The sequence below is a fragment of the Mirounga angustirostris genome, unplaced genomic scaffold (genome assembly GCF_029215605.1).
Source record: "Mirounga angustirostris isolate CCGP_5_RB_7025 unplaced genomic scaffold, mMirAng1.0.hap1 SCAF_9, whole genome shotgun sequence".
NCBI classification, from domain to species: Eukaryota; Metazoa; Chordata; class Mammalia; order Carnivora; family Phocidae; genus Mirounga; species Mirounga angustirostris.
The window spans coordinates 2,229,733-2,257,498 of record NW_026991717.1 but is presented as its reverse complement, the minus strand read 5'-3'; the positions used below and the strand labels follow the sequence as shown (position 1 = coordinate 2,257,498).

The 27,766-nt window shown below is 57.9% G+C and overlaps 1 protein-coding gene across 3 annotated transcripts in view; it reads right to left on the bottom strand.

Annotated features, from left to right (window-relative positions):
• Window positions 1-27,766, bottom strand: part of CEMIP (cell migration inducing hyaluronidase 1) — a 135,590-nt gene that overhangs the window by 29,200 nt on the left and 78,624 nt on the right. For all 3 annotated transcript variants that reach the window (XM_045899302.3, XM_064569788.1, XM_064569787.1), the window contains exons 3-13: window positions 25,025-25,171; window positions 24,398-24,536; window positions 23,463-23,699; window positions 21,419-21,598; window positions 18,994-19,064; window positions 18,265-18,360; window positions 17,559-17,680; window positions 13,926-14,058; window positions 12,952-13,143; window positions 4,484-4,659; window positions 2,745-2,954 (exon numbers count right to left, since the gene is read on the bottom strand). In XM_045899302.3, the coding sequence (XP_045755258.1) occupies window positions 2,745-2,954; window positions 4,484-4,659; window positions 12,952-13,143; window positions 13,926-14,058; window positions 17,559-17,680; window positions 18,265-18,360; window positions 18,994-19,064; window positions 21,419-21,598; window positions 23,463-23,699; window positions 24,398-24,536; window positions 25,025-25,171 (1,703 nt within the window). The remainder of the gene's footprint in view (window positions 1-2,744; window positions 2,955-4,483; window positions 4,660-12,951; window positions 13,144-13,925; window positions 14,059-17,558; window positions 17,681-18,264; window positions 18,361-18,993; window positions 19,065-21,418; window positions 21,599-23,462; window positions 23,700-24,397; window positions 24,537-25,024; window positions 25,172-27,766) is intronic.

Sequence of the window (27,766 nt, the reverse complement as noted above, 5' to 3'; positions counted from 1 at the left end):
CCTGCGCTTCATCCAGATGCTAAGTCATGCCAGTTTGGTGTCTCACAGGTCTCTGGGCTCCAGACCCTCACCCACCAGCCTGGCCGTCCAGCAGGGACGCGAGCCGAGTGCGGCTGGAGCCCTCCGTGGCCACCGGGATGAGGCTGCTGCCGGCCCCTCGGCCAGGCCTGTGCGAGGCTGCCTGGCGTCTGGATGGCGCCCAGGGAGCTGACGTGTGTTCCCTCCCAGTCTGGTGGCCGCCATCCCTTGGGGCCGGACAGAACAACGGCCTTGGCACATGCAGGACTGCCAGGGCCCCCTGGTTGCGAGAGCTTGTCCAAGTCTCTGGCTCCAAGTCTGTCTGGTGTGGGTGCGACTGGCCCGTCTAGCGGCTCCGAATGAGCGGGTTCCGAGGGCCGCTCCTGGGCCGTGCTCGCTCAAGCCCCCGCCTGCCTGCATCGCGCTGGGCCGCTCGCTCCTGTGGGAGCCCCTTCCTCCGGCCGAGGCCCGGGCTCGCGGCTCAGGCGCACTGTGACCAGCGTGGCCAAGCCCTTCTCATTCTTGGATTCTAACTGAACAACCGTGAGATCTGCTTGTCATGCCGGGCACCACACATGACGAAACCGAATGCACGAACAGCCGTGTGTCCACGGTATGCACGCGCGCGTGTGCACGTGTGTGCATGCGTGTGCATGTGCGTGTGCACGCGTGTGTGTTATGTGCACAACTGCCCTGAGATGCAGAACGGCCTCCGCTCACACCGACCCGGCTGCTGGGAGTCAACATCTTTCTCTTCGGTGGCGCGAAGCGTAGGGGAATTGAAGCTAAATTAAGCCCAGAACTTTAGAACGAATGCTTAAAGCGAGTAGAGCTCCTCGGACTCAGGCTTGTCATCTTTCCTAATTCTACACTGTTCTTTTTACCCCACGTTCCGAGCTCAGGCGCCCCAGAGTCCCTGCGTTGCGTTCGTTCGGCAAGCCGCGTGGACAAGCAGAAGAGACCACACCTGCCCCCGGGGCCACACGTGTGCCACACTTTCCACATCCTGTGCTCACGTCTTGTAACAACCACGTGGCAGACATACTGCTGTCCTCCCTGTTTTACAGAAGAGGAAACAGAGGCGTGAGAGGGAAAGTGACCGGCCCACGTCCCACGACGGGTCCGTGGCAGAAGCCAGACGGAAGCCCAGACCCGAGCCACGCTGTGTCTGCTACCGCGTTCCTGACATTTCCCACTTATCGTGACTCTTACTGTCTTTCTGCTTCCGGGACAGCACGTTCTCCTTTCTTCTTCCCTGAGCCAGAAAACAGGCCCACGTTCAGCAACCGTTCCAGCCACAGCCCTCCTGCCGCCTGCCACGGAGAACCGGCCCTGGTTCCTGGGCAGCGCTGCCACGTGAGCTGGCAAGTCGGGCGCCGGGTCCGGGGCTCCCTCAGGGCACCTGCACCTCACAGCCCCCCGTGTTTGCTGCGATTTCCCCACTCGGCCGCGGAGGACGACGGAGGTTTGCGGATGGCAAACAATTTGCACGAAGCCCACAGCTCACAGGCTGTGGGCCAAGCTCTTGAACCCATGTGCTTCCAGACGAGGCCGCAGGGCCCATACTCTCCCGTCCCCTCGGTGGGTCTGTGAAGAAGTAGAGGACACCCCCCACCCCAGCGCCCTGGGCCACGCAGCAGTGTGGGTCTGACCCGCCACCTCGGACCACGTTCCCAGAGAAGCCAAGAACCCAGATTTCTGTGTGAAATCACTTAATTTTTAAATGACGGAACCTAATTCAGATGTTTCTTTAAACACCATTTAAGCCAAACAAAACACATCCCGTCACTGGGTTCCACATGCAGGGGGCCCATCTGTGACATCCGGCTTTAAAGTTCATGTAGGATGTAAGTTCAGTCTGTTTAAAGAAAGGTTGGTTTAGTGTAAAATTATCAGTTTAGTGTAAAGATGATCGAATGTTTCTATAAACACTTCCTAAGCCAAACAAAACACAATCTGGATTCTTCAGCTTATAATATCCGGTTTTTAAAGTTTCTAGAGGATATAAGTTTAGTACATTTATCTATTTTCTTTTCAGAGAGTGGGAGAGCGTGAGCGAGAGAGTGCCAGGGAGGGAGGTGAGGGGAGAGGGTTGGGGGGCGGAGAGGGGGAGAGAATCTCCAGCAGTCTCCCTGCTAAGCACCCGACACGGGGCTCGATCCCAGGACCCTGAGATCATGACCTGAGCCGAAACTGAGAGTCCGACACTCAACTGACTGAGCCACCTGGGCGCCATAGGTTAGTTCATTTAAATAAGAATCAGTTTAGTGTCAAAACCAGCTGGGCAAACCCAGACCAGCCTCTGGCACGTATGCCTCCTTGGAACGAAGCCATTCCTCCCGGCAGTGTCCGCTCTGGAGGATGCTTGGTGCAGGAAGAGCAAAGGCCCCCTGCGGCCACCACAGGTCTGTGGGACGGAGGCAACGGTGCAGAGTCTGGCAAGAGCCCTTGTCTGCGCTAGCGGATCTGTCTTGCCACACAGCCACGGAAAGATCCTCGGCCTGCCCATCTCTCCAAAGAGGCACCGCACACGCCTGCCCTCTCTTCTCTTTCCTGCTCACGACTGACAGCATTCTAAACTCGAGGCCAAGGATGGTTCAACCCCCGATGGCCCCGGACTAAATGTCCAGATCCAGACACCCGCCCAGCACTGACAGTTTGGAGGCAGGGGACTGGAGGACGGGACAGTGACGGTCCCTCTGCTTCCCCGGGGAGGAGGCACTCACCAACAAGCCATTGGAGCCATGCACGGTGACACAGCGAGAAAACGTGTGGTGGATGGAGAGCTCGCGGACGTACGTGGGCGGGTCGTAGCCTCCCTTCTCGTCCACATCGCCCGCCAGGTGGAAGTGAATGGGGTACTGGCCCACCAGCTGTTGTCCCATGTGCTTCAGCTCCACACCCTCCAGGTGCACAGCCTTAAAGCCCAGTGCAAACTGCAAGAGGGGAGGCGAGGGTCAGAAGGGTGGGCGAGGTGCCCCCGGCCCCCTTGCCGGGGCCGGGTCCCAAACATGCGAAGTGCCTCACTGATCCCTGCCTCGGCCACACAGTGAATCCAACATATGCCCTGCAGACGGGTTAAAGCCCCGGCCCTCTCACCGCCCAGGCGCCGAGGCGCTTTGGATAACACACGGATGTTACAAGATGGTGAACGGCTTGGAACAGCGGGGCTGGCCTCCACTCCCGCCCTCCCTCCTAAGTTGCTAAGTGTCACAAGGAAGGGGGAACCCCGAGATATGCGGTGGCGAGGCTGGCCCGAGGCCGGCCCCAGGATGATGGGAATCCAGGGGCAGAAGAAGCCTGTGCTCTGCCCATGGTCTGCAGGCCCTCCTGGTGGAAGGACGGGGACACTGAGCCAGGACTCTCCATCAGCCCCTGACCCCGGTAGTGTGGGCGAGCTGTGGGACGCTCTGTGTGCACCACCGTGGATGTCTACACTCCAGGAACCCACTGTAAAAGCACACTGTGGAAATGACTCTTGTCAGAAGCGGGGCTCAGCCGGCTGCTCCTGGAGTAGACAGATCTTAAGGACATGCTAACAGTCCTCCCAGAGCAGGTCTGTCAAGTGGAATGCCACTCAGGAAGGGGCATCCTGAGGCCTCGTTTGGGCAAAGCGGGAAGGGGACACTGATGGCTCGGGGATTGCTCTCAGAATTGGAAACGGGCTCTGGTCTCTCTGATGAGTCTCTGCACAAGCCCTGGCCCCCCTCACCCCCAGAGCCTGACCGGAAACACGAGCGAGCGCTTCTGGAGCCTACAGTGAATGGGGAGCCCTGCTGAGCGAGCAGGGGCTGTGGATGCTGGGAGCCCACGTGTGATACGGGGCCACCCAGCGCCAGTCATTGAAAGCGACAGCCGCACGAACAGCTTTGGGGCGTTGTGATGTTCAGTATGCCGGGTAACGGCTCTTTAGATGGGATGCAGACAGAGTTCCCCCGTAAGCCCCATGCTAGGAAGCCGGGAGCTCTCGCGGACCGCTGACCGCACACCGCTGACCGCCGCTCTTCCCTGGGCAGCAGAACTCCGCTGCGAGCCAGGTCCCTCTTTGCCTCCATCTTTTGGTAGACGCTCCGATGTCCAGCTTGTCTCCCCTGCCTGCTCGCGTGTCTGGGTTTTCATGGGTCTATTGTAAGCGTGACTTGTGTGGGTGAAATGTCAGCTCTTCTGGGAAACGACCGGGGTGAGGCGTTGGAGAAAGGGAGTGAGAGCAGGGACGGGGGCTGGAAGCCGTGCAGGCAGGGAGCCCAGGGTGGCATGTGACCGGGGAGTGGACAGCCGTCCCCAAGGTGGCCCCCTCCTGTCTTCTGGCCAGGGGTCGGCAGCCAGAACAGCACGCTGGACAGCAGGGGTCCGCCTTCCAGGAAGTCCCTGCCCTTGGTCCTACTTCCTGCTCCCGTGCCCTCCCCAGCCAGGGTCCCTGCCAGGCTGGCAGCGCGGGAATGCTCCCGGTCGGGCAGACCCATACCTTGATGTGGCCCCCGAAGGTGTCGAAGTCGAAGAAGTTGCAGACGTGGTTGTTGTAAGGGTAACATCTGTCCTCCATCTCCCCCATCACCACGATGTTCCGGCTCAGGAGCCCGACCTCGGCCCGCATGTCCACACCGTCTATCTCCTCCCCGATGTGCAGGTACAGAGGCTTCCCTAGGGCAGAAAGGGGTGGGTGGGAAATCCACTGCTGCTTACATATCACTGCACCTGTGTGCACGGTGGTCCCCGGGGCTCCCCCGGTCCCATGTTACAGAAGAAGGAAGCCCATGCAGGCTCTTCTTTCCTGGCCTGAAAGAAGAGCTAGGATTCACAGCCATGCGGACTCACATCTGAAGCCCATGCAGAAATGACTATTTGTCCCCCAGTATCAGTCCCCCCTTTTGCTTGCTGGTTTGAGCTCGACGTATGCTCCCCAGGAGAACCACGCTTCTCAGACTCCCTGTTGGTGTGGACACAGGATGAGCAGAAGCCGTGGGCGGCCCCTGCTCTCACTCCTTCCCCAGGACCGGAATGTGGCTGTGCCCTGGTGGGCCAGCCCCGAGGACAGGGTGTTCTCTCCCTTGTACTCCTGACGCCATCCCTTCCTACAGTCTTAGCTTCCTGGACTCCCGTAACTTCTCTTCTTCCTTCGTGTGGGTTCCTTATGTTCTGCTTCCAAACTCATCCAGACCTCCTATCCTTAAAAAAATTCTTAGAAGACCTTTCTGCCCAACTCAGCTACCCTCGTAGCTAATGTCAGTCCCCTTCGTGCCACTCGAGTCCCTGAACCAGTGACCCATACCTGCCCCGCTCCCTCGGTCTGCTCAAATCCACTTACTTCCCCTCCAGCCTCATCCTCCTCCCGGACGGCAGGTGCACCCCAGGGAAGGTGCGGGGGGCAGGGGCTTGGAACTTGGGGACTGCCTCGTGGTCCCCAATCCGCCCGCCCCCACTCCAACCCCAGATTCTTCCGTGGAATAGAGAGATCTCGGCCTGCCTCTGCACCCAGCTCGTCACTGGGACAGCTGACCTGGCTAGCAGGGCTTTCTCCTCCGTTCGAGGACACAGCTCCAGAGCACGGCCTCTCGTGTGGATTTGCAGCCTGCACCACACAGCAGGTGCTGCTTGGCTTTCACTGCGGCCCTGGCTTGAGCGACGGGGCTCGGGTGTCAGCCCACGGCACAGCTGGCCGGGCCTGTGATGGGCCTGAGCCGCGCCCTGACGGGGACCGCCCCTGCCCGCTCCTTCACGAGGCACAGCTCGCATCCTGTGGGGGCTGTGGGACCTCGGGGGCTGCGGTTTGCGATTCTGCAGGCTCGGGGAGATGGCAGTTTCTGGAAGCTCGTTAGTTCAGGACGTGAAACTGGTGTGGGGCAAAGCTGACAAGACACCCCTTTGGCATCACCATGAGCTCCCAGGGCCACTGCAACAAACTGCCACCCACTGACTGGCTTAACTCAGCAGAAACGTCTTGCCTCACATCTCAGAGGCCAGAGTGCACGGTCAGGGCCCCAGGTTGGCGGTCAGGGCCCCAGGTCGGCGGTTGGGGCCCCGGGGTCGGCGGTCAGGGCCCCGGGTCGGCAGTTGGGTGGGGCAGGGCTGGTTCCCTCGGGAGGCGCCAGGCGGAACCGTCCTGGCCGTTTGCAGATTCCAGCAGCGCCCTGTGCTCCTTGGCTGGAGGCCCCTTCCTCCTCCCTCAACGGGCGGACTTCACTCTGACGCCGGCTGTGTCGTATGTCACCTTCTCCTCGGACTCTGACCTCCTGCGTCCCCTCTGAGGACCTGTGATGACACTAGGCCACCCCGGGGACCCAGAATAATCCCCCATCTCCTGAGCCTTAACTCAATCGCACCCACCAAGTCCCTTCTGCCGCGCGAGCGGACATTCTCACGTGCAGAGGACTAGCCCGTGGGCGTCTGTGGGGCCGTTCCTCTGTGTACCCCAGAGCCCTGCTTTAAAAGTATTAGGAAATCTCGCTTTACAGAGAGTCTATTCACTATGCTTTACTATCAGGCCCAGAGATCTCCAAAGCCAGAGGGGCCAGGCACGGACGCCAGGCTGGGGGTGGGGCAGGGCTGTGAAGACTCGGGTTCCGTCCACAGTCTGACATTGCCCGGAGGAGCGTTTGAAACAAGTTCGCTCTGCAGACTGCTGGCTCCCTTACCCCCTGTGGCTTGTGGCTCAGGTCACAGAGCCTCGTGGCTTCACGGTTTTAGGGTCCAGATGCAGGGTCCCCTCTGGCTGCCCATGTGGAAGCCTCCCCCTCAGTCCCTGGCTGGCCTCCGGCCCATCAGCTCTGTGGCCGTCACTGTCACAGATGCGTGGCCTTGCAGGTGGGGGCGGGGAGTAGAGTCTCTTGCACAAAGAGCTTTGCGTGGGGTTCTGAGCAACACAGCGCAGGGCGGGGAGGGGAGACAGAAAGCTGCACCCAGAGCAGCATGTGATCGCTGGTGAGGAAGGAGACTCCCCTGCTCACCGGCTTTAAACGCCCTCCTTCCAGCAACGGATACATGGAGAATTGATGACAAAGCCCCTGGTCTGCCCGGCCTCGTGCTGCTACGTGCGCTGGATGCAGACCTTCCTTTCCTTACGAGCGGACACCCCGATGGACAGCGGGCAGCAGCCAGTAAAGCTTCAAAGGCTTCCTCAACTAAGCAAGGCCACCTCCCACTGTTCGTGGGGTGCAGAAGGAAGACCGGGCGACTGGTGCCCCAGAGGCAGCTCAGCGGTGCCCAGGAACCAGCCAACGCAAGGGACACGTGCCCGAGGAGCTGGGTCCCCGGAGGCCCAGCATGGAGCACGCTTCCCGAAGGGATGGCCCCCCGAGGCTTGAGCACGTGATGGAAGAGTTTATGCAGAGAGCGCGGGCTCAGTGCTGCCGGCCCAAGACACAGGAGAGGAGCTCCCGTGCAGCTTTGAGGGGCTCAGCTGCCGTCTCCCAGCCTGCAGGACCGACAGGGCAAAACCCCAGGCTCTGTGGGCTTATGCGTCATCGCCCCACACCCTCTTCTGCTGCAGCTCGAGCAGAGCACCAGCCCTCCCTGAACGAGCCTTGCTTCTGCCTAGCTGCCCCTCCGGCCGGGCCGCCTCGTCTGGGCAGCAGACGGCTTTGTGCTTCCAGATCCTGCTCCAGGGGCTCCTTCCCGGTGCGGTCTTCCCCACCGCCCTCCACCTCCCCCTTTGCTTCTTGGGGTGTCCACGGCGCCGGCAGGGCCAGGACACCAGGCCTCCCCATCCGGGCACACGTCCCCTGACGCCCAGCCGCCCCTCGTAGCTTGTGCATTTTGGGGGTCGGTGCCCCCTAAAACTATGGGGAATAGGCAGAACGCTGACCAGAGGGCCTTCCCCAGGGACCCACGGTCCCCTCGAACACGGCGGGAGAGGTCGGGGAGAGGCGGCAGAGGACCGTGGCTCTTGATCCCGACTCAGATGATGGCTGTGAGTCCCTGCGCACGTCAGTCACGCCCCCTGGATCTCAGGCTCTCCTTCCGTAAAATCGAGCTCTTGCTAGCAAGTGTCTCGAAGGTAGCCACGCTTGCTGACCACGCCAATCCAGGGAATGAGCTTCGCACAGCCCCTGGCACGTGGCAGGGACTGGTGTGGCCCGAGTGGCCGATGCAGGTGCCCCCCACGCTGTCCCCGGGGAAGACAGGAGCCCGGGCTCCCGCCACTGCCTCACACCTCCAGGCTGCCCCTGGGGGGGGCGCGGGGAGTGGGAGACGGAGGGACTGATCCACCCTCCGGAGTGCGCGGGGCCGACTGAGAGCTGAATTCCCACCGCCTCTTCCCCGCACTGTGGAGCCCGTAGCAGGACCTTCATGAAACCCCACAGCCAGCGGATCTGTCCTGTTGCCGTGTTCACAGGCCACCGTCCCCCAGCCGGCTGCCCCGGGGGAGCCGCGTGCCCTGCTTTCCGGCACCCCATCCTGTCCGCAGATTCTCCCTCCCTCCCTTGCTTCTTGCAGCTCTGGTGCACGAGGGCCAACCGGGGAAGAGCAGATGTGGCCCAGCCAGATGGTCCCAAATTATCCAGGAGGGCCACTGGCCGGGGGTGTGGGGGGTTGGCGGGCTCGGGCTGGAGGGTCCCAGAGAGGCCGTCTCAGCCACACAGCTCCCAGGTTCCTGGTATGGGCCAATCGTCTAGAGTGGAGGCCCTGGGGACGGGACGGAGGAGGACAGGTGGCCGGGAGCTAGAGAGCTCGGAGTTTGAATCCTGGCTCCGGTCGACCCCGCAGACTTGCTTGGTCTACACCAGCCCGCCCGCCTAGGACCCCTGGGCTGCGTGCCGTCCAGTACGCCGGCTACCGGGTCCCCGGAAGCGGGCTAGGAGGGCTTGAACAGCACGACCATACTGGAGGGCAGACTCTGCACATTTAACTCCCCTGCACCTGAGTGTCCTCCTGTGTGTCCCGCAGGAGCGGCGGCTGCCACCTGTTAGGGGACCACGAGGAGCGAGAGAGACGGTTTTGTAAAGCGCTTGGGAGTCACAGGAAACGAAGAACGGTCATCCTAAGGAGCCGATTAACCGTGGTATTATGGAGGGGTGTGTGCTGGGGGGCAGGGAAAGTGGGAGTGGGGGAGTGCAAATGCAGAAGGTCTGGGAGGGTTCCGACTGCGGGCCAGGAGGTGTGGAGATCCACCCTGCGGAGAGCAACACTCTGGAATATTCTCTGAGATGATTCACACACTTCATGACTTGGTGATCCCCATCTGTTTCCTGTCAGAAAACCCTTACTAGGCACGAAGGCCTGTTTCCTGGAATTTGGGGGCAGTGAGGAGGGAGGATCTGGGAAGGCCGTGCCCCGCTCTGCAACCAGCCTTGGGGGGAACCCTAAGACGTCGCTGCTGGGGGGCACAGCTTTGGAAAAGATGCGGCAGGTGGGAGCCCTTGCTTCATGTCAGTGGGAGATGGAGAGCCAGGCTTGGGGCTGAAAAGCAGACACATGAGCCTCCCCAAGACAGACAGACAGACAGCCCCCCCACCTCGGGCTTTTCTGATGCTGTCCACCAGGGGGCGCTGTTTTCAGGCAAGCCTCAAAGCCTCTGGGCACAGGGGACGGTCCACTCTGAGCCCAACCGGCAGGGGGTGGGGGCCAGGGAGGGGTGCCCCGAGGGAGTGTGGAGGGGCCCGAAGGGGGCCCCACATCTTCACTTCTCCTTTCCTCCCCCTGCACCAGGGCCTGGAGCAACCCCATCCCACTGTCCGTCCAGCCTTCAGCAGGCTCGGAGGCAGCTGGGCCTGTGGGTCCGCCACTGCCAAGCGGGGCCACTCTCCAGCCTCCCGCCACAGCCACACCGACCGCTGGGTGGGGCCAGCAGCCCTAACAGCGCCTGGCCCCTCGCCCTCGGGGCCCCTCGGCGCTCGGGAGCTGCTTGAAGTGAAACCTGGCCCCTCCCAGGCCTCGGGGTGCCCAGCACAGGGGTGCAGACCGGGGGGCCTCTGCAGGTGCTCCTGCGTCCACCTCCAAGCGGGCAAGCTTTTCACCCTCCTAGAAGCCACGCGTGCTGCCCCAGAACCCGGGCACTGAGCAGTGAGCATCAGCTCACACCGTCTGAATGCCACTCCCATCAGAGTCCGGGAGGACGCCTGACGTCCCAGGAGGGCTGTGCACACATACCGGCCTGGGGGACACAGGAGTCACGCGGCGAAGGCCATGGGCCTAACGCTCAGGGCACGAGCTTCACTCGGCACTCTCCTGTAAGCGGGGGGCCCGGGGAACCTTTCCCCACCAGGGGAAAGGCAGCAGGCCGACGGACTCGGAGGGAAGCCGGTCGCCACGGCGCCCCCTGCCCCCCAGCCCCACGCAGCCCCTCTACCCCTCACCCCGCTGCTCTGGTCCTCTTCTGCGGCGTGCTGTCCCCAGCACTGTGCCGTCCCCCTCCGACTGTCCAGGACACCCGATCCCTGGTCAGCCCCCTAGGGCGCCCTCTGGGTGTTGATGCGCTCTCTCCCACCTCCCTGTGCGTCCTCGTGAAGGGGACGGGGGTGCCCAGCCTGGGGGAGGAGGGACGCGGGGGGGGCATCTGTGCTCACAGAGCCTCCCGCCTCCACGCCCAGGACACCAGGACACTCGGAACAGAACCTGCGACGGACCTCAGCTGGGGGCTGCTGAGAACGATACACATCGCTTGCTTTTCTCCCTCTACAAGTACGTCTTTACCTACAGAACGGACACACAGGCACCCTTCCTGTCCGTCCTCACGCGTAGGTGCTACATGATTGCACGAATCCTGCCGATAATAGCAGCTGATGTTCACAGAGCCCTTACTGCCTGCCAGACACTGAAGGATTCAATCGGCCGATCCTCACAGCCCCGGGAAGCAGTTATGATCTACGATCGCTGTGTCTGTGTTGCAGACGAGGAAACTGAGGCACAGGGAAGTTAAGAATTTGTCTAAGGTCCCTCGGCTGGGAACCACATTCCTGCGTTCCTGCAATTCCAATCCCGTGCTCTACCAAAGAGAGAAAGAACTGGAAGAGAGGGAAGGAGAAAAGGAAGGAGGGAGGGAGGGAGGGTAGGGAAAGAAGAGAAAGAAAGAAGGAAGGAGCCTTCCCCAAAATGTCTTCAGGAAATGAGACCAACAGCATGCCCCGATCTAATATGAGGAGTCCAACCACACAGCTACGTACTGAGTATCTTTGTGTAAAATGCTTGTGGAGGGCTGTTCGCACTGCTGAGACCCTGAGCTGAACAGCCCCCCCCACCCCCTGTAGCTCAGGGCCTCAGGGAAGCGGTCACTCTGGGCCTCTGGTCTCCTCCTTTTTGTTGGACAATAGTAAGTAATCTGTGACGTTTCTTTCTCTGCTCTCACAGCCAAGAAGCTCAGAGACAAATTTATGGTCTATTTCAGTAGCTTTTGCTAACTTCAATCCCTCCCTTTTTGTTGAATTTATTCTCCTCGCGCCAGAATCTATTACTTCGACATGTATCTTTCCCTTTTTTTTCCCTCTCCTGGATGAAGATTTAATTGGACTTGTGTTTATTCCCCAAACCTTTTTTCAAAGACTGTAGGGGTTTGAACAAATGATTATTTAAAAAGGCAGATCCGTTAACTTGTCAAGCACAGACATGTGTCCAGCCACACTCAGCAAACCCCCGTCTGCCCCGGGACACCCACGGCCTTCCACTCGAAGGCTCTGCCCCGCTCCCCGGGACCACGGCTGCAGACTTCGGGGGAGGCCTCCAGGGCCCACGGCCCCCGAGAGTGGGACAAGGGGATTGGGTTGTACCACCATGGCTCTGGCGTTTAAACCTTTGTCCCCCCAGATTCCATCCCAAGCACATTCCCACCAGCCAAAAAGATTGTTTAACTTTCTATAGTCTTATTTCTAAAGCAATAGGTAATTTGAACATATGGGCTACGTTTTCTCCATCTGTCTTCCTCCACTTTCCCTCAATCCTAGACCTTCTCCAGGTGCCGTGGTCCTGTAGCACCTGGTAGTTATGACGCCCAGGATCGACTCTCCTTTCTTCTGGCCATTTTCTTCCCCAGTTTGCCCAAGGGGAGGGACCCTTTCTCCATTCAGTAGGCCCAGAGGGATGCTGGTGAAGGTGCACTGCAGGAGGGGGGAGCACCTGAGCCCCCAGCCCAATAGGACGCGGTCTCCCTGGAAGGTGGCATGAGCACTATGTCCCAGGGACCTCGCATGGTGCTTTGGGACAGCAGTGCCCCGAGAACACTGCACACTCACTCCCACTACCCAGACCCCCGAAGTCCTTGTGCACCTGGGTATATCACTTCCCGAAGCTCAGTGGCCTCCCGACAAATTCCTCTTTTGCTTACGATAGTCAAGCTGGATTCCATTGCTTATAACCAAAGAACCCCCATGGGTATATAACTCTCTCCACTAATAAACATGGACCTGGATTATACTTTTAATCCCAACAATCTGAGATTCCAGGAACCTCGCATAATATAAATTGCAGTACCACTAAGTTAACACTTAGGAGAAGAAAAAGGAAGACTCCAAAGCTGTAGAAAGAAGAGATTTAAAATTTCCTGGTAGATTGCATTATTGCCTAACAAATATTCACTCCCTTCCCTCAACCTTGATGGGACAAGTAGGCTGACCCACCCCATGCGTGCTAAGCCTAACCACATTATTTGCTTTGTCTAGCGGAATGTGGGTGTGAGAGCGCACTAGTCCTGAGCCCAGAGGACCCGAGTCCTCTGTGTTTCTGTTCCTGGGAACTTTCTACCTCCCCCACAGGAAGAATAGGTCCTGGGAAGAACGAGAGTCCCATGGAGCTGACCTGAACCCAGCAGTCATCTTGGGGCCAAGCTCAGTCTAGAGAAGCTGCACCCTAGACCCACTGCAGGTGCACGAGGGAGAAGTGCTTGCCACGAGAGTTTGAGGTCTGTTTCATTACGCAGCATTATTGCAACAGCTGACCGATACAGACTTGTTGTGATTTCAGACAACAGATTCGTGCAGCCTAGGGCGGGCTTAGTGGAAGTCTTACCTGCCACTCTGACCTGGTTGGGGGCACAGGCTTTGCAGGGAAGCACCCGGAACTCTTCTGCCTGGTACATGGAGTAATCAGTGCTGGCAACGACCAGTGTGTCTCCGGGCTTCCATGACCGAGCATCGTCCCCCAGGGTCAGGATGGTGCTGTTCACGTTGGTGTCGATGGTGACGGTGAGTTTGGGCCTCACTGCAACCCCAGACAGGAGGGACTGAGATATAACCCTGCGCCCTTGGCCAACTTTTGACCGCCCGCCTCTTCCCTTTCCCTCCCTAGATAAATGCCAGGTTTGCCTATCCAAACCCAAATCACCAGGCTCAGCCCATCCCAGTCTTGGTGCAGGTTTTTGAAGTCAACAAAACCCCACCAAAAAAGAGCCATTCATTAGCTCTGGGCAGGGGAATTTTCCACCAACTCCTTCCCTAGAGTTAAATGTGGCTGCCTCACCACACCCACTTTGCTCAAGATGTAAAACAAATATAGTCCCTCTCAACTATTATTTACAGTAGCTGTAAGCCCTTCCCCCAAAGAGCTCTCATCACGAATGACCGCCTTCTGGAGAAGGCCAAGTGCCTCCACGAAGAACCCGACCATTTCCCATCCCTTCTAACAAGCACCTCGGGACCCGGGTTTAAAATAATAGCACCCAGAAGTCACGAGCTCACGTCTCTGCAGGGGAGGCCTGCAAGAAAGTCAGCTCTGGCCACGGCACCCTCGTTTTCTTGGGCCGGACCTTTCCCTTCCTCAAAGGCATATGGGCAGGGTGGGGCTCGGCCGGCTCCTGCCAACTCCGAGGACCGTCCCACGGCTCCTGGGTCCCAGAAGGGCTCTCCACTGCGAGCTTGGCAGAAGCACCGGGTCACTGCTGTTGGGGGCAGCTGACCCAGCCACATCCAAACTCACAGTGCATATCTGCCAGCTCAAGGAACGAGCCATGGCTGCGTTGGCGTCCCCGACAAGCAGCTGCTTACCAGGCTTCCCACAAAGGAACCGCACACGGTAGGTCTGGCAAGGCCGGCCCCTCTCGTAGCACACAAACCTATAATCCTGGCCTTTTTTGTAGACAACCTCGGTGGTGAGGTTAACTCCATCCACTGTCGTGGCCTGGAAACGACACGGAAATTATAGAGCAAAATCATTTTGGTGTGCGTGAAGAAAGAAGGTGATGATTAATGGTATCAACATCCACTCACAAGTCTAAACTTGTCCCTGCTGCAAAAACGATTTCCTCGGGCCCAAGATGATCATTAAACGATCGAGCATCACTTTTGTTCTAGGAAAACAGTTTCCCTCTAAGGAAAACAATGCAAAGCCACAGGATGGAGAAATGCCTCGCCGGGGTCCCTGGGTGGTCCCCCATACCCGAACCACTGATGGGCGGCAACTCCTACCACCACCCCTGCCACTGGGAGCGGAGGCCGGTATTTACGGAGGACCCGCTATGTTCGATCAACTGGTGTCCCGGCGCGGGTCCACGCCACGTGGGGAGCCCTTAAAAATACTCATGCCCAGGCCCCATTCTCCGGGGCTCATATTTGGCATGTCTGGATGTGGCTTGGGCATCAGAACTTTTAGAAGCGGCCCGAGGGGTTCTAGAGGGCGGTCCAGTTTGAGAACCGTCCTTGTCCTAGCAGTCACAGGGCGAAGTGCTGTGGATATGATCTCATCCCAGCTTCACAGCAACAATGAGATGGCAGGCTTGACAGATAAGGAAACTGACCCTCAGGGGATGAGTCACTTGCCCGGGGTCAACCAAGCCCTAAGCGGAAGAGCCAAAATTCGAATCCCAGACTTAGCCAACTGCAGAGCTGGTGCTGCTCAGCACCTCCCCCGCGGCCCTCAGGCATGAAGCCTACAGTCCTCTGTTCAACGTCTGTCTCCTCCCCCAGGATCCCGGGCTCCGGGGAGGGCAAGGACCCGGTTCCTGCCTGTCTCCCTGATCCGAGCTTCCAGCCCAGGGCTTGGCACGGAGTGGGCTCTCAGTGATGGGGGCCGATGGGTGAGCAGCCTCAGGCCAGGTAGAGAATTTAGGGAGCAGGCTCCGAGGAGGTGGCGACCGCTGCCCGCTGGGGCTCATCCCAGGGCTCGGGTGTGTCTGCAGCAAGCCCTTGGCTGTCGTCAGAGACAAGCAATTTAGATCCAGGCTGTAGCTGTTGTCCTCTTGGGCACAGAGACCACAGGGACCAGGGCGGGGGAAATAGGGGGGCAAAGTATAGCAAACCTATTAAAAAAAGAGGGCGGCGCGGTGGGGGGCTTTTCAGGAAACATTATTTTGAACACAGCAGGTATCTGTTGTCTTTGGCTTCAAAGGAGAGCTGTATGGCAGTGAGCTCAGTCATCATGAAAATCCAGCCCCTTCCTGCAAGAGTCACGCTCACGCCCATTATCTTGGTGGCCTCCAGAGCCCTGGGAGAAGCAGGAGTTGCAGGCCTGCTCTTGGGAAAAAGCTAAGGCTCAGAGGGTTTTAAGAAGCAAGGTCAAGGTCGCTGGAATGGCAAGCTCAGCTCCTCCGAGCTCCCATTGTTTTCCGTGGAGGACAGCGCGTTCTTCTGCAGGAGACCCCGTGACATTGAGAACTGAGCCTGAAAACATCAGTGATTAGAACTGCACATTTTCCAAGGCACAGTGTCCCACAATACTTTCGGTGGGGGGGCATCTATTCAACTCTGCTCTTTCCTCCGCCCCCTTTTTCTAAAGCTGAAGAACGACCTCAGTTTGGGATAAGAACAAGAAAGGGCTCTATCACTGTTCAGGGAAACTGGTCTCCACCTTAAGTAGACACAATTCTATTACTATTTTTGATAATTAATAATTACAAAATAACAGTATGATTAGGATAATGATTGTAAAACAAAAAATGTGTGGGCCCTTCATATATTGTTACATGACATCCACAAAATAATCCCACAGGGAAACCCTGAGGATCCTCGTTGTTGCCTAAGAGGAGCTTGGGACCCCGAGTCACTTGACTGAGGTCTCCAGCCAGTCCTGGAGTGTGGGCTGCTAGATTTAAGGTGGCGCTCTCCCCAGGGGCATGGGAGCGCAGGGCCAGCCGCTGGGAGAAGGGGCCACCTTAACTATTGCACCTTAACCCTCAACTGCTTCTGTGGGCCTTTGTTTTGCCAAGAAAAAGCCAACATCCTATTCTGGAACTGAGAGTTTTGAATCAATAAGGGGCTACCATGCTCAGCAAAATATTATCGAGGAGTGCATTTTTGTGAGAAGGCCGGTCCCAGCCTTCCGGGAGGTGGAGGTGGGGGGTGGCAGGGAGGGGCTGTGGTTGGCTCTTTTATTCTTTGCCAGACCTCCAATAGTTGAGAACTGGAACTCCAGGAATTCATTGTCAAGGATACTCCTTTTGTTGGAAGCAAGCTGGGCCTTGGAATGCGGTGACCGCCTAGGGGTTATAGAGTGCGGGCTTGGGTCCCTTGGAGGGTCTTGGATAATGGGGCTGGGGAGAGGCCGTGCCCTACGCTATTTTATATTTTGTATATATTTGTATGCTTGTCCTGCTTTGCTGCCTCCAAGCCTTCGGTACAGTGTTATTTAATCCTTTAGCCTGGGATTAGCTGCGCTTGGACATAGGCAGGAGCCTGTGTCCCTGCCGGGGAGAGAGGTACGGGGAGAATGGGCAATGCCGGAGGGAAACTGCCACAGAGACATGGCCTCCTAGACGCCGCAGCGTGGAGCCCGACGGCTGGCAGAGCTGACACCGGGAGGCATCCGTGGACCACGTAAGCATTCCTGCAGGGTTTCCAGAAATACTCGGCAGGGGACCCTGGCAAAGGGCTGGACTTGCCACCACCAAGTGAACTGAAGGAATAAGATGATGGCTATTTCAGAACTGAGGCTGGAATCCTCAGGGTTGCAAGAGAAAGTTAGAATTAAGCCTGGGGAGGGTGCTCTTCAGGGGCGTCAGTGCCTTTGGATTCTGCTGGACCCAAGGAGAGCCTACAGCCTGCGACCTGCGACTCACTCGGGGGAGATCCTTCTCGAGGACGGGCCTTAGCCACGTGAGAACGGTCTGCCCGCGAAGCTGGCGGGATGTGAGTGCCGCGTCTGTACTTGGCACTATCCTGGCTGAGCCAACGGGGGAAGTCGGGGTCCGCTTCTGGAGGAGCAACTGCAAGCGAAGATCCTGAGCCAACATGGTCCATTCTCCACCAGTGCTGGTGTTTGTTTCGCTCAGTGGAGAACCATGCTGTGGGGGCGTGGGCTGAGCTCAGCCGGCACCCCAAATCCCATCTGGATCCTGCGCACTCAAGGGCCCAAAGGAAATCGACTGAGAAGGGAGGCTGAAGGAGACAACCCGTCCCCACGCCAGGGCACCATCAGCCACGGCTGCGGAAGCCGCTTTAGGAGGAGGCAAGGGGGGTGGGGAGTAGAATCCAAGAGACAATGCTGGGTCCTCGCTGGGGAACTCACTGCCCAGGAGGCCTGGAGCAGAGAAGAGCCCCTAAAACAGGAACGGCTCTTCCTGGCTTACCCGTGTCCTGGGAGTGCCGTGAGAGTCGCACCATCCCAACGGCAAGAAAATTTGCCATCTACAGACTCCACTTCAAAATAAAGTTCTTATAACTCTTCGACTGCTTTGAGTTTGGTACCTGTATATCAATGGGGCGGTTGCAGATTTTTCCTGGGTGAGTTACCCGGAGGTCTGAAATTTTCTCGCCACCTTTCGTGTGCGACACTTTGTCATGGTTGAACCACTCTGTCCACTCCACATCTAGACAGAAAGCAAAGAGCAGGGTGAGGCGGGAAGGGCGCGGGAGGGCAGGTGCCCCCGCAGCGTGGCCCCCGGCACGCTCGGCGCAACAGGAACCGAACACCGTCCGTCCAATTGTGCACCAAAGCACTCTGCCACGTCTCCCACCTTTTCGTTAAAAGCACCTCTTACTGACTTTCTCACTTGCCGAGAACAATAGAATATATATTCTTCATTCCTGCAGAAAGGATGATGATGAAAGCTATGGTCAGCCTGTTTCTCAAGGCCTGCAGGGAGGGCACGCTGTCTGCACCCCAGCCCCCCGTGTGGCTACGTGAAGGCCGGTCCTGCTCCCTCCTGTTTCCTGTCCACAGCACCATCCCTCGGCACAGAGAGGATTCCGAGAGGGGAGGACAACAGCCTCTGGGCTATTGACTGCCGGGGACTGATTAATTAGAGAGAGCTTTCCCTTGCAAATTTAGTTCACTCTGCAATAACCAAGTGGTCTTATTGGTGCCAGAGAAAAATCCTTGTTTTGCAAAGACAGAACGTCCTGCCCTTCTCTCCCACTGTTCGGGTTTTCCTGGCTGTTGCGGACTCCTCACCTTGAACCCACTCGCTGGAGGAAGAGACGTTGAAATGCTCGCCATGCTCCGTCTGGAACACTTTGAACACCCGGGCAGCCGCGGAGCCACGGTGTCCTGCAGAGAGAGCGGGGGCGTCAGCGACCGCACCCCCCCGCCCAACGCATTCCGAAGAATGCAATTCTGAGACGGAGCAAACCCCCTCCACACATAGATCTTGAACTCTTTCTTTAAAAAACAACAACGAAAAAAAACCTTTCAGGCCAATCTCTCTACTCGGGAAGTAGATTACCTATTGTCCCTTCTTTCGCTTCAGTTTTTTTTTTTTCTTTCTTTTTTTTTTTCTTTCTTTCGCTTCAGTTTTAAAAATTTAACTAAAATCTATACTTTCGAGCCCTAATTTCTCCCGCGAATTCCTGTCTAGGAATAGAACCGGCAGGGCCTTCCGCTAGGTGGTAAGGACCCATCCAAAGTATCTCTTTAGCTCAAAATATTCCCCCTGCTGGATCTGTCCCGGTTCTCGCCTGTCCTAGGTCCCTTGTTTCGAATCAAGTCAGTGGTGATCTCTTTGCAAACGTAAATATTATCTCAGTGATAGGCTTTTGCGACTTGCGCGGAACACGGCCAATGAACATGGGTGTTGGGAGGTGGTTCCACCGGGGTCTCAGGGAAGACGGTGGTTCAGAAAGACCCGGGCCTCTTGGTCGAGAGACACGGAGGGGATTCAGCCTCTCTCCCTCCATTCATTACCGTGATATTCAATATGGTCCTCCACCGAAGAAGAGGGATTTCCTTTCACAGTTAGGAAGCTCCAAGGGTGTCTGGTAAAAGCAACAACAAGGAGTGAAGTTCTTCACACGTCTGAGCCTGTCCCCGAGGCAGGGCTGAGGGAGAGCCGGCCCAGCGAGCAGCCCTCCCCGCTGCTCCCGGCAGACCAGCTCGCTGGCTGGGCTTCCCTTGTCCCGGACAACAGGAGCCTGTCTTTGCAAGTGCTGTGCTTCCTACCCGCCTGGCTCACCGGATGTTTGCTCCCCGGGAGCCTCTTCAACCCCACTCTGGCAGGAGACGGGGCACGAACCACAAACAAGCCCACAGCCCTACAAACCCCCCGCCCGCCCCAGTGAGGTCCTGGAGCGAGTGCCCCGGGGGCTTTGGGGAAACCAGGCCGCAGGATCCAGGAGAGAAAGGCTCTTTCCCTGATGCCCTGGCCTTGGAAAGTTAGGAGAGGCCTCTCGCTCACAATGGGGGACGGAGGGGGGAAAGCCGGCGGAAGACGTCCCCCACTGAAGCGGCTCTCAGGCCCGAAGGGTTCCCTCCCCGTTCCTGTCTTCCCCCTGAGGCCCGCCTCCCGCCTCCGGCTCTCACCACGAGATGGCAATCGACTAGGGTACTCAAGAGCTTTTGTTATTTTTGTTTTGACCTTTCATTTTGGAAAGCAAATCTCTACTGAAGTTAGGGATTTGATCGGGTGACTCTCTTGCTTAAGACCCATCAATGGCTCCCCAGTACCCTTTGCATGAAAGCCAAGCTCCTGGGCACAGAGCAAAATGTCTTCCTGTGCCCACCTCCTCAGCCTCGTCTCTGCCTCTCCCACCCTCGTGCCCCCTTCCGCTGCCTGTACTCCTCCCCGCTTCAGGAGAGGCTCAAGCTTAGCCCGGGCCTCGGCACCTGCGGTCTCTCGTGGGGAACCTGCTTGCCTTCATCCTCACCTGCAGCTCTGCGCCTCGAGCCCTTCGCCCACCCTCTTGCTCACGCCTCCTCCTCACTTCTCTTTCTGTTCCTGCCTGCCCACGGGAGCTCAGCACGCCTCGTCTGGCCCAGAGTCTCGTGCCAACACCCCCCGGACCGCCACACACCTCAGTTCTTCTACTGATTTTAGGTGCTTTGAGTTTGTCCCTCAACGTGTATCTGTACGAATGAGGGCTCAGAATGTAATTCCTGCCTGCCCGGGTCCTGCCCTCGGGGGAGTGGTTGTGACAGCGCGCGGCAAGCATCCATCCTCCCCGTGGCCATTGCTTCTCGGGAGAAAACAGTTGCTAGCGTGTATTGACTCCTGATTCTGTGCCAGATAGGAGGGCAGGTATTTTGCTACTTATTATCGCATCTAATCCCCTCCCACTGCTCCTGATGTACTTTACAGACGCAGGAGCTGTGCAGAGAGAATGAGCCCCCTCCCTGCAGGCTCACCTACAGGAGGTGCAAATTCGGGCCGCATCGCCAGCCCTTAGCCGTTACCTCCTTCTGCCGAGGCCCTAAGCAGCCAGGCCCCTGGTGGTTCTCGCTGCCATTGTAAATCGATAAACTGGCCTTTCGGTTTATAAAACCAGGAAACAGAAGCCCCCTCAGCTTTTGCTAACAAAGGAGCCTAGAGATACCACGGTGTCCTTGTCATCTTCGACTCCTTGAGCTCCCTGTCCAGACCCTTCCAAAATGAGCAGCCCCTGGGCTGTCAGAGGACACACTCTGGAACCCGGAGCAACCCCCGGCCGCCCTCCTCCCTTGCCCAGGGGAGGCTCTTCTGGCCCCCAACCCTGCCTGGGCTTCTGCGGAGCTGAAGGGAGGGGCCCCACTATCTTCCAACAGCCACAGGCCGGCGGATCTCGACCCTCCCCTGAGCTGAGATCTGGTTCAACATGATAAAAAGGTGTGGCCACTGGGGGGCAAACAGTTTTCCTGTTGGTGCCAAGGTGTGTGCATGCCAAAGTCAGGAACGAAGCTCTAATCCGAGACAAACCAAACACAGCGGGCACATCAAAGGCCCTACTCCCTGGGTGCTGGGCTGGGCAGACACCTTGTAGGATCTCTAAATCAATGTCTGCCCGTCCCCCAGGCACACGATGACCCCTTTTGCCAAAGAATGGGCAAACGAAGCCAGTTGTGAATCTGAGGCATGGCTTACACACAGCAGATGTCCAACTGACATTTTGTAAGCGGCTGAATGAATGAATGAGTTCATGCAAACAGAGAGCTTTTGTGTTTTCAGAGTGGAATACGCTTTGTAAGAAAATCCGGGCTCCCAGATACACCCGGTGCAGACGGGCGTTTGCCCGCCACTCCCCAGGCCGGCACTGAGCGGGACGTGCCACGGGCAAGGAACAGACACTAAGGTAACCTGCGTGGCCCAGGGGGGCTCCGGGGTCCTGGAGCCTGGTGGGGGTGGGAGTGACGGGGGTACCTGAATCCAAGGTGTAGGAAGTGCTTGCTGCCCAGTTTGGTCATGGCCTTTCTGGCCGCGTCGTCCAGGTTCCGAGACCCCTCATCGTTCACTGCCACAGAAAGGATCCTGCCCGCGGGCACCGCGTTCAAGTACTGGACCAGACGTTCGCTCTCTTTCTTGGATCTATAGGTGTCAAACCTAAAAAGGGCAGGGGGGTGGGCTTTAACAGTCCTGACAGCAGCCCCCCAAAAAAGGAGGTCTAAGCACATGTGTGCATTGCAACAACAATCGTGCCATCCAAAGCCCCCAAGGGCTGTGATTTTTAAAGAACGGAGCTTTCATGACAGCAAAAACCGACCTTCCCAAACTCGACAAAGGTAACCCGCTCTCACACATAGAGAATACCCACGACGCATGATTTCAAACAAAAATCTACACCACCCGGGACGAGCATTTACAAAGAAAAGACACAATTTTGTAATGACCCCCAACTATCCCCCATGTGACTCTAAAGATTTGGTACAATTATAATGGAAATTCCAAAAGAATTTGTCTGGGGGCTTAACAAGGAAAATCGTTCTAAAACAGACCTAGAAGAATAAAACAGCGTGAATGGCCAAGATTTGGGGAAAGAAAAACAGTGGTGGCATGGGGGGTGGGGATGGGATGGGAGTGGCGGGATAGGCGCTCCTGAATCCTCAGACTGGTTTGCAGGTGTTTGTGCAAGCTGGCGTGTCCCGGCCAAGGCCCCTCATCCTCCCTGCCGCCCGTCCCCCAGGAGCTACCCACCGCGAGACCCGCGTGTCTCCATCTCCGTGCTATGACCACACCACACAGCACATGTCTTCACACATCCTTCTTTGCCTTTCCCCGCCTGATCACATGCTTACTACCTTCTAAGGGCCGGCCGACAGTCTCGTTCCTCCAGGTAACCTTCTCAGGAGATTGCAGCCTGCACCTGAGTGCGTGCGTGTGTAGTGTTTATTAACTCTACTCACACGCATTCCCCTAGCAGGTTCTCGAGGCCCCAGACACACGCTTTCACCAAAGGAGAGTTGGAAGGAGCAACTGTCCCGCCTTTGGAACCTGCACACCAGCTGTTGGGATGACTTCTCTTCCCGCAGCTCAATCAGGTGTGAGGCTGGAGGCTGGCTCGCCGCGTCGGACCGAACTGTACTGATTCCAGAGGCAGTGAGAGGGCCGGCACGCCACGTGTAAAGGGAAGGCTCTCGGACAGACGGACTTTGTGTCTATCAGGCTCATCCTGGCTTCCCACGTTACCTACGCGCTGAGCATCGCTCAGCCCCAGGCCAAGGCAGGTGCCCAGAAGGAATACGGGTTAAGGGTCTGTCTGGGCAGATCTGGGTGTGAGTTGCAGCTCCGACCCACTTTCTGGCCTCGTGACTCAGAGCAAATGGATTCCCCTGAACCTCAGTGTTTTCCTCTGTATGACGTAGATAATCACAGAACCTACTCACAGGGGGTCATGAAGGTAAATTACAGATGGCCAGTGAAGTGGTTAACAGGACGTTTTGCCCATAGTCTAATGATAGTGCACCTGCCCCTGCCAAAAACCTGGACATCACTGCGCCATGTTGCCATTGCTCTGTGTCCCCACCCCTCTGCAGGCCCTTCTGTGCTTCAGACCATCACGCCCCCCTCACCACTGGCCCTTTGCTCTTGCTGCTTGCCGTCTGGAACACTCTCTCCCTGACTCATCTTCGCCCTGCAGTTCTCAGCTCAAATGTTGCTTCTTTACACCGGCCTTCCCTGACCCGTTGATGCAAAACGGGCTTCCCTAGTTACCCTCCACCATTTCATTATGTCGTTTCCCCTTAATTAGCACGATCTGAAACGATGTTGTGCATACATGTGTGCCTGTCTGCTCATTCCTGTTAATTCAGTTTCGATGCAAATGCCCGGGGAGGGAGAGACAGAACTCCTCCCGGTGGGGGCCTTCTGTCTGTTTGGATCCCTGCTGCATCCTAGCTCCCAGAGCCGCATCTGGCCAGGGCTGTCTCTGGAGCGAAGGGCTATGTGTTTAAGTGAAGGCAGACCTTACCGATCCGAATGAATGACTGTCGCTGATTTGGGGTCGATGACGTGAACAATGACTCCACGGTGACCCCAGCTCCTTTCAAAAAAATAGCCTCCCTCCTCCATGCCGCCTGGGTGAAGGGTCTTGTTCAGAAATGTCCAAGAGAGCTTTTTCTGTCCGTGTAACTCAAGCGTGCCTCCTGGGCCAACCCCGATGTACTTCAGGCCAAAGTAAGGGTCTGGCTGAATACCTTCATCAGCCCTACGAGAGAAAACAGCTCCCCAGAGTCAGTCAACCCATCTCTGTACCGTATGCTGAGCCCAGAGGGGACCATGCTGCTCCCACGGTGGCCGCCACAGAACCAGGCACACGTGGCAGCTGCCCGAGCCCAGCAGAGACAGCGTCACCCACCAGATCGCCCTAAGCCAGACCAAAATGGGGCCAAAAGGCCTAGAAAAAACACTCATCACTAGTTTACATGTTGGTGCTCAGCACTAAGAGGTTTACATTCTGGTCCCACCAGAGGTGGAACCATGGAGCCATGTACTACAGACCCTCGAATATTCTTGGCTACGACTCCTGAGAACCTCAACTCTTCGAAGAGAGAGCACAGCCCGAAGCCAATATCACAGGGAGGTTTTCTTTACTTTGTCCCTCATGACCGACTGAATCAACACTCCCAGAAGCTCCCTGAGCCGTGACAGGATCGAAAGACAGAGCAACCTCTGGTGGGGACTCTCATAACTCACGCGTGGACCCGGGCCACAAGAATCAAGCCGCCTAGTAGGCTGCCCGGCTCGCCCCAACCACTGACATCTGTCCTGCTCATGGTTGCCCAGTGGCCGTCTACAAGGGTAATTCCCACCTCGCACGAAAGCCTTGCCATCCTGTCTCGCTCTCCCCCGTGGAAAGCCTCCTTCCCATCAGATCCCAGCATACCCCAGAGCACATGCGCCCACCTTCCATACAGAACGATGCTGAAATTGCCCTGGTATGGGCAGAGGGCACTCCCAGCATGCAGCTCTCCGCCGTCGTCAATCAGGATGTGCCGGGCGCGCAGAACAATGGTCTCCTCGTGGTCTTTGATGACTAGCTTTCCTGAGGACATGGGAACACACGTGGTCGTGGTGAGGTCACAGCCGGGGCAAGGGCAGACCCGCTAAGCCCCCCACCTCATCCAGACGGGCAAGAAGGCCCATCTCCCCAGCTCTCCCACGCCTGCCGTGCTCCCAGGTGGCTCCCACCCCCGCCCCCCGTCTCCTCCCGGCCCGGCCACGTGTGAACACTGCCTGCCAGTTTGCACGGCCTTCAGAGAGCAAGCATCTGAAGGCGTGATGCGCAGGAATGCTCCCCACACCAGCAAGACTCTCCCTCTATAAACGCTTCTTTCACTGAGCCTGGACCTGGGACAAGCCGCTCCCAGGTGCCCAGAGCTAAAGGCATCACCATGGACCGATGCTCCGACCTGAACCCAGAGCACATGACCTTCGTTCTGCCCGTCTGGAGCTATGGCAGCCTGCACCCACCTGCTGGGCTCCGAGGCGGTGGAGGGAGGGGAGAGGGGTTGGGCGGGGGGACCGGCTTACCTCCCTCTGAGACGTGGATGGAGTTCACCGTGGCAGACGAGGTGAGCAGCAGGGTCCTGCCCCGGCCGATGTACACATAGTGGTCCGGGTCGTGGCCAGGGTCCCAGGGCTGCAGCTCGGGGCTCTGGTCAGGGCACTGGGCTGCCACTGCCAAGGACAGAGAGATGTCACTGCCTCTGCCCCCACCTCAGCATGTAGGGACTGCCCCACGGTGCCAGGGGGCCTCCTGCACCTTCATGGCTCCTGTCCTCTCCCTACTAGCACGAGGCCTTGGAGAACAAGGTCTCCCCTGATGTAGGCGCCAGGAGCCCTGGGGTCCAGTCCCGCGACTGTCTCAGTTCCTCACACGTCTATGAACCAGCCACGTCCTTCCTCTGGGGTCAGTTTCTCCATTTATAAAAGGGAGGGTAGACCAGATGATTCCTGAAGACGTTCCAGGACCCAGCGTTAGGGGATGATTTGCCCAGAGTGCTTGTCATCCAAGACATTCTTTCCCCTGGGAAGCGGTGCTCTGAGAGTGAACACGGCCCCCTCCCCTTCCACATGAGAATCTGACTCTCAGTTCATGTTCTAGCTCTGTTCCCCCGGAAACCTGAGAAGGAGGGTATTATATAATACACCATGTTACCAAGAACATCGCTTCGAATGAAGGTGACCCCTTATTAGCAAATGGCATCTATAAGGGGAGGAACTATACCTAATTTGTGTCTCTCCCTGGGGGAGAGGTCGTGCCGTAGGATCCCCTGAGGGCAGTGACCCTCGTAACCGGGCACGTTTCCCATGGGAACCTGGCAAATCCCGTCTATGGAGTTGCCCAAAGAGACTGCCATCATCTCTTTTAAAAGGACGTAATTTGGAAATAAAGTTGTCGATATTTAACAATATGTTGTTTATAGACTACTAAGTTTTGCAAAACAAATGTTACTGTCGGATTGAAAAGGAAGAGAGAGACCGGGCGAGGCTCCCCGGCCAGGGCACCTCCCACACCTGTCCAACCACGGCCTTGGTTCCTCTCCCCTGAGCTGTCACCTGGGGAACCACGCAGGGTGGCTTCTGGAAAGCTCTGTGGAGTGCGGCCAGGACTCGGGCTGCAAGTGCGGCTCGGCCACAGCTGGTGTTTCAGCCCTAAAACCTCCAAAGGGAACCCGATGCCTCGTGGCCTGTGGTGGCCTCGTGAGTCAGAATGTTCAGCTGAACTTAAAGGCCCCCGTGGTGGGTGTAAGGGAGGCGCTTCTCCCTGGCTCCAGTGGAAGCACCAGGAGGAGCCTCCTCTCCATCTGGCTGGCTGGGCTCGACTCCAGCAGCGTACTGTGGATGCCGGAGGGAAGAGAACTGCCTCAGACACGGGAAGACTCTCCCTGCAGCAAGGAACAATCCAGAGGAAAAGTGGTGGGAAGAAGAGGTGGGCGAGACAAAACGAGAAGGGCTTGCCTCAGAGAACAAGCCCGGATGCCTTCCTCCCCTCTGTCCCTCGAAAGCTGTAAAGCACGGGAACCGCTAGATTTAAAGGCCCCTGGAGTGGGGGTGGAGGGGGGGCAGGCAGACCCGCCACAGTGGCAAGGTTGCAGGTGAAGGTGAAGACCCCAGCGTAGGTTGGAAGGATGGACGCAACCTCCAGCTCAGGCTCCAAGGAAGGGCGCCCAACGCCTTGTGTCTCTTGAGCCACGTGGGTGCAGAGAACAACGTCCACAACGGGGGGGCCGTGACCCCGGGAGGGACTCCATGCGATTACCGGCACGTCAGTTCAAAATGTCGCTTTACTTTCGTTCCATTGACTCTGGGATGGGAGTATCTGCCCTGTATTTACTTATCTCAAGAGAACTGGAAGGGAGGCGCCCTTTATCTTCACTCAACGGCCCCAGATACGGACCCCAAACCCGTATCACCTCGTCTTCTTTGTCCCTCTGAAGGCAGCGACTGGCTTCTCCCCTCTGCCGGGCATGGGGTGGGCCCTCGGCGCAGGCTGGCTGAGGTGTGGTCCCCCCGGCCCTCCCCAGCCCCACAGCACCCGCCTTATGCCCACCAGCTCGTTCCCTGTCAGCACCCACTCAGGCTCCGGATCTCTTTCAAGGAGGACAGAATTTCACGTTCTTTGGAAAGCAGCTCTTCCAGCTACTGGGAGCCCCAAGGGGCTCGAGTCACTGCAACACACTGAGAAATACGGCCCTCGCTCATCAGTGGACCTCCCGGCGCCCGCAGGCTGGGCTGGGGGTGGGCCTCTGCTTCAGCGCCCGGAAACCCCGGGTCACGGGGGCTGGGGCTGGAGCCTCCACCACACCGAGAGGCGTCTGACGGTCCTGCCCGTCCCCGGGTTTGTCTTCAGGTGGGTCAAGGGCTTGGTGGCTTCCAGCCAAGGAGGCTGCCATCCACCTAGTTCTGGACCCGAGTGTCCGTTTCCGAGGAGGGGATGCTGCAGGGGACACATGAGGCCCACTGGCGAGCCGAGTGGCCCAGACATGGAGCCACAAGCGTCCCAACTTCCCGGGACAAAGCCCTAGGGTCTTGCCACCCGCGTCTCCCAGGACCAGCTCGACCGTCCCTCTACTCTCCAGGCACATGCACTGAGTCCGACATCACATCTGGGTTTGGAAGTGGTCAGGCTGACCCCACAGGCTCTCCTGTCATCAGGAGACCGTGTCCCAGAGTGCCAGCAGCTCCGACCCCACGGCAGAGGCTGAGCGGGCACAAGCCGGGTTCTTTCATTAGAGCTGGATATTCACACGCGGCGAAGGTCAGTTTCAG